At 39.5% G+C, this 6497-nt stretch overlaps 1 protein-coding gene across 2 annotated transcripts in view; it reads left to right on the forward strand.

Moving 5' to 3' along the window:
* Nucleotides 1-5967, forward strand: part of LOC137652508 (protein toll-like) — a 37154-nt gene extending 31187 nt beyond the window's left edge. For both annotated transcript variants that reach the window (XM_068385954.1, XM_068385955.1), the window contains exons 5-6: nucleotides 417-683; nucleotides 1052-5967. In XM_068385954.1, coding sequence (XP_068242055.1) covers nucleotides 417-683; nucleotides 1052-1189 — 405 coding nt within the window. In that variant the 3' untranslated portion in view covers nucleotides 1190-5967. The remainder of the gene's footprint in view (nucleotides 1-416; nucleotides 684-1051) is intronic.
* The last annotated feature ends 530 nt before the right edge of the window (nucleotides 5968-6497 follow it).

The raw sequence follows: 6497 nt of genomic DNA on the forward strand, positions 1-6497 counted from the left end.
TTCCAGATGCTGAATATTTATTTATTTTAAATATATTTGTTACTGTCCTTCGTTACAGAGCTTAATATGGAACAAGCCAGTATAATACTTACTAAACAATGATTACTTTAGGATTTGCAAAAGCTTGCAACTTCTTTGTAGTGTTTTACATGGCACAGATATACTGTAGATAGTTCTTCTACATTGTATTACACAAGTTGTTACACAGTAACATGAAACAGTGGTTATGTATTGTATTTAATTAGTTTTTTTGCATCATTTGTTGGATTATTGAGTTCATTACAGAATTTGTATATGGTTTATTCAGCCCATAGTGCATTTATAGATACTGATCTCATTCGCTTGGTTATGATTGAACAAACCTTTAATGTGAGATTATCCAGACCCCCATGTTAACTTCTAACCACTAATTGCAGGATGAAGAATTCGTCAACTCGGTTTTGGTTCCCGGACTGGAAAATGGGGATCCCAAGTATAGAATTTGCCTCCACTACAGAGACTGGGTCCCAGGAGAATACATACAGAACCAGATTCTCCAGAGCGTTGAAGCCAGTCGACGAACGATAGTTGTGCTCTCCTCAAACTTCATTGAGAGCGTTTGGGGTCAGTTGGAGTTCAAAGCAGCGCACTCTCAAGCATTGCAAGATGGAACCAGCAGAATCATTGTCATTGTATATGGGGAAGTAAGTATACATCATTGTATTGTGCTGAAATGGATATTGTAAGCTTTTGATATGCATACATGTGAATCATATCTATTGAATGATGTGCATATATGCGAATGATATGATATGTTTATCGTATTGCATTGTGGATCTTTATATTTTATATAGTACTACTACAATAGAATAGAAAATGCATTGTGGATCTTTATATTTTATATAGTACTACTACAATAGAATAGAATATGCATTGTGGATCTTTATAAAATATATAGTACTACATATTGTAGAATAGAAAACAACTTGCCAGGACACTAATTGAGATGCCTAGGGTAGGATATGAACCAACATTTTAGACCTGTTCTTCAACATTTTATTTCTCCCCATAGATACCATCCGAAAACGAACTGGATGATAAGCTGCAGTTGTACATCTCCACCAAAACCTACGTAAAATGGGGAGATTCCAAGTTTTGGGAGAAGCTTCGTTACTTCATGCCACATCCACCAAAAAAGCTAAATCATTGAAAGTGGTCCCGTGGTGGTATTTTATTGGAATGCATTTGTACAGTTGGTATTTTCAGGTGCATAGAAAGGAACAGAGTATATTGAGTACAAGATTTATCTGAAAAAAATTACCAGATGTATTTTAACAGTTAGTGGGAAATAGTGACAAGACACTTTAAGTAGTTCGGGAAATAGTGACAAGACACTAAAAGTTCAGTAAATAAATGTGCCACATACAAAAAGTTGGGGTTTTCAGGGAAATTACAAAAACTTTTAAAACCTTGATACATTTGAGAAAGTTTTCATTTGAAGAGCTGAATTTAAGCAACCATCTTATCATAAGCTGCAGGATCATCCACTCCTAATCAACAGGAGTGGTCAGCTGGAGAAATGTCATCTCATGATCACAGCCTCTGGGGAGTCAGGAACGGTTAATCAGCTCGAGGAGCGGGAACTATCGTAGCATCTGGGGAGTCAGGAACGGTTAATCGGCACGAGGAAGCGGTGAACTTTCACAGCATCTGGGTAGTCAGCAACAGTTAATTAGCTGAAGGCGCGGTGAAACAGCATCTTGGGAGCCAGGGAGCCAGTAACGGTTAATCAGCAGGAGAAGTGAACCAGTTCTGTCATAAAACTGCAGTCACAGCACCTGAGGAGTCGGCAACAGTTAACGAGCGGGAGGATAGGTGAACCAATCTTGTCATAAAAAGCTGCAGTCTTGTCACAGCATCTGAGCAGTCAGCAAAGATTAATCAGCTCGAGAAGCGGTGAACCATTATAACATCTGGGGAGTCAGCTACAGGTTAATCAGCTCGAGGTGCAGTAAAACAGTATCTTGGGAGTCAGCAACTGTTAATCAGCTTGAAGAGAAGTGAACCAGTCATGTCATGAAAAGCTGCAGTCCCTTCCCAGCATCTGGGGAGTCAGCAATGGTTAATCAGCAGGTGGAGAGGCAAACCAGTCATGTCATCAAAAGCTGCAGTCTTGCCACAGCATCCAAGGAGTCAGCAAAGGTTAACCAGCTCGAAGAGCGGTGAACCATCTTAGCATCTTGGAAGTCAGCAACTGTTAATCAGCTTGAAGAGAAGTGAACCAGTCATGTCATGAAAAGCTGCAGTCTCTTCACAGCATTTGGGAAGTCAGCAACTGTTAATCAGCTTGAAGAGAAGTGAACCAGTCATGTCATGAAAAGCTGCAGTCTCTTCACAGCATTTGGGAAGTCAGCAACTGTTAATCAGCTTGAAGAGAAGTGAACCAGTCATGGTCATGAAAAGCTGCAGTCTCTCCACAGCATCTGGGGAGTCAGCAACTGTTAATCAGCTTGAAGAGAAGTGAACCAGTCATGGTCATGAAAAGCTGCAGTCTCTCCACAGCATCTGGGGAGTCAGCAACTGTTAATCAGCTTGAAGAGAAGTGAACCAGTCATGTCATGGAAAGCTGCAGTCTCTCCACAGCATCTGGGGAGTCAGCAACTGTTAATCAGCTTGAAGAGAAGTGAACCAGTCATGTCATGAAAAGCTGCAGTCTCTCCACAGCATCTGGGGAGTCAGCAACTGTTAATCAGCTTGAAGAGAAGTGAACCAGTCATGTCATGAAAAGCTGCAGTCTCTCCACAGCATCTGGGGAGTCAGCAACTGTTAATCAGCTTGAAGAGAAGTGAACCAGTCATGTCATGAAAAGCTGCAGTCTCTCCACAGTATCTGGGGAGTCAGCAACTGTTAATCAGCTTGAAGAGAAGTGAACCAGTCATGTCATGAAAAGCTGCAGTCTCTCCACAGCATCTGGGGAGTCAGCAACTGTTAATCAGCTTGAAGAGAAGTGAACCAGTCATGTCATGAAAAGCTGCAGTCTCTCCACAGCATCTGGGGAGTCAGCATCTGGGGAGTCAGCAACTGTTAATCAGCTTGAAGAGAAGTGAACCAGTTATGTCATGAAAAGCTGCAGTCTCTCCACAGCATCTGGGGAGTCAGCAACTGTTAATCAGCTTTAAGTGAACCAGTCATGTCATGAAAAGCTGCAGTCTCTTCACAGCATCTGGGGAGTTAGCAATGGTTAATCAGCAGGTGGAGAGGCAAACCAGTCATGTCATCAAAAGCTGCAGTCTTGCCACAGCATCCAAGGAGTCAGCAAAGGTTAACCAGCTCGAAGAGCGGTGAGCCATCATAGCATCTTGAAAGTCAGCAACGGTTAATCAGCTTGAGGAGAGGTGAACCAGTCATGTCATAAAAAGTTGCAGTCTCTTTACAGCATCTGGGGAGGTAACTACACTTGATGAGCAGGAGAGGGGAACCAGTCTTGCCATTAAGCGATACAGTCTTGTCACAGTACCTGGGGAGTCAGGAATGATTAATCATCGAGAGAAGAGGTGAACCAGTCTTCGTCATTAAAAGCTGCAGATAATAATATACTACTGTAAGTTTGCAGCAGTGTAGTAGTTCAATCAAAATTGTCCACAGGTGCTGGTGAAGTATAAATGGGAGGAGGCTAGTCGCTCGTCACCAAGAGAATCAGGAGCAGCTGGTACAGTAATGATCATCAGCAGGAGTGGTCAGATGCGTAGAAGGCGAAATTAACACTGCTTATCGCCATTTGGAGAGGATTGCTTTCTTTCATCGGGAGTCTGTTCCTCATCATAATCTGTAACTGGAAAAGCAGCTGCTGCTCAACATGGAGAGAGGCTGGTTCCTTCTCAGTAGGGCAGGTTGCAGTAGCTGAGGTGCTCAATCATTATTAATAGCAGCAACATGTTCAGCATGTAGAATTCAGCATGTGCCAATTATCAGCAACATAATGCCAGCAGTAATTGGAGATGTTAGTTGCTCAATATTTAACAGTGGCGGCAGCATATGGAATCCTATTCATTATCTTCATAAAAAACAGGAATTTGAACGACAGTGACTGACATTTGCCTAGTAAGATGGATACCTTTTGTGCATTGTATTAAAATTAAATTGCTACACCAGACATTTCAGTTAATTTTGTATTGGCTAAAACTTGACTCTGTATATCCCATTACAGAAGTAGGTGTTAAAATGCATTTGAATGAGCCACTTTTCAAAATATGAAAATGCACTTTATCCTACAACCAATTTTTTCTCCATACAACTAAAATGGCAGGATAATGTTGGAGTTAGGAAGCAGTTTTGTATGGTACTTGAAAGATTAATTAACAACATCCTCAGTGAAATAACTGCATTTTCTCCCAGCATGTCAGTCAAGCTGTACAACTACTTGAAGTATGTTTATCACTATCCTTAGTCAGAACATTGCAAACAGTTCTTGGTTACAGTCTGGATATGATAGTTCTGTCTTTTGGTAAGCCACATACTCTCCAGTTCTGGTTAAATATTGACTCGAGGTTCAACTGCTGAAATGACCGGGATGAAATTCTAAAGCTGCTTTTTTATCTGCCAGTTACTGCCAATGTGATTTAGATTGGCTCACCTCTAGGCGAACCACGTGCTCTATCATTGGTAGCCTGTTAGTAGCGTAGTCATATAATATGAAAGTGAAGCAATGGCAAGAAAACCAAAGACAGACTGACAGGATGATGATGAGAAGACACCGCATAACAAACCATGACTGGTTTCCGAAGCTCAGCCGAGCAGCTCCGTATGGCAGACAACTCTTCCTTAACCTGTTCCGTCGTCGGTCCTCGCGAAATCTTTTTTTCTTAATGGAGGTTTTATCAGGACATCCCATCGAAGAGTTACTTTAGTAGACTCGCAATATAAATCTGTCCATCTCTGGGGATTAAACCAGTCATTTGATAGATGTCACTTGTAACTTCGGTATTTCACCCTCTCCAAGGGTGGGAAAGGTTGTGGATACGAAGTGGCCATAGCTGCTATTTGGGGATCTGCAGCGATGTTGGCATAGTCATTGATGGAGAAGGTTAAAAACAAGGTTCAGACTTCAGTCTAGGAGTCTCTCTTAGTGGTGACCATCGTCATTGATGAGAAATGGATCCATTTATCCAGGAACAAAGTAATATCTGAAAAGAAAAAAAATTGTTACCTTATTATAGAAAATATCCTTAAGCCATCATATATAGGTTATTTTATCCCCAAACAGGTTAATGTTTTCACAATTTATTTTACATAATTATATAATACAGTAGATAAAAAAAATATATTTTCAATATCTGTCTACATTAACTATATATAGCAGGTGAACTTAAGGATTTGTAAATTTTACTGTACATAAATAATTTTCAAATAACTGTTCAACATCAGCTGGTGTATTGTGTGTTCCTTTGTTGGAAAAAGATATAATTTTCCATCTCTGCAGGATAATTTGTCCTGGTTAGCAGTCAAGTGTAAATTTGACAAGTTTTTCCAGTCAGTTTATTACTTTAGTAGATTTTTGTAATGTGTCGTTTGCTTATTTTATGGTGCTTTGTGGAACAGTTTTTTTTTTTTTTTATTAATTAGCATTAAGATTATCTTGGCTGTGATTTAATTTTAGGATATTAAACATGTTGGTTACACCAACAGGAGAGTGGGGAAAAGATTTTTTTACTTGGAGAGGTTTCTCCCACATTGTCCTCTAAGTTTAACTCTAGTTTTTAATAAACGAGGCACAAGAAGTGTTCAGATTTGTTCGTGTTATTGTGTGCATTTCTACAGTTTAATGCAAGTACTGCACTATGCAAAAAATAAGACAAGCAGTAATTGTTTCTCAATTTACTCTAAAAATCAATCATGTACAAAATTATATGGACTGCATTACATTGCAGTGCTTCTTGCTAAGGGAAAGGTTTGTAACTATTGCCTTTTTTAAGAATAAATACTGTTTTTACTACTGTCTTTTAAATGTCCTTCTGAATGTTTTTAGAAATCATTTAAGTGTCTTGTACTATGCTAACATTACAAAAGTATTTCCTAGTTTCACCTGTCACTAGCGTAGCAGTTTGGATTCAACAGGCACAAAAATTTCCATTACAGTGTTACATAATTCAATCATTAAAACAAATTTATATTAATTGTAATCCTAGCTCTACAAAGTACGTAATTAATCCTAACTATACAAAGTACAGACGATTCAGCACTATCTGGAATTAACCCTGAATCCTTAGCAAAGGTAGTCGAGTAAAAACTAATGATGGCAGTGTTACAGTTCATCAAAGGTAAAGACCATCATCACGATGAATCTTCATGGGAGAGGACCTGCCATGGGTTGATAGCAGCAGACAAATTTTTCTTTCGAGACCAACACGTCTAGAATTTTACAAAAAGTATTCCTTGGCAGCCGAAGCAAATGCAATGACGAGAATGGGAGGCTCCTTATATATCTTGATATTTTAATTCCATAGGGAAGCATAGTGATA

The sequence above is a fragment of the Palaemon carinicauda genome, chromosome 13 (assembly GCF_036898095.1).
Source record: "Palaemon carinicauda isolate YSFRI2023 chromosome 13, ASM3689809v2, whole genome shotgun sequence".
NCBI classification, from domain to species: domain Eukaryota; kingdom Metazoa; phylum Arthropoda; class Malacostraca; order Decapoda; family Palaemonidae; genus Palaemon; species Palaemon carinicauda.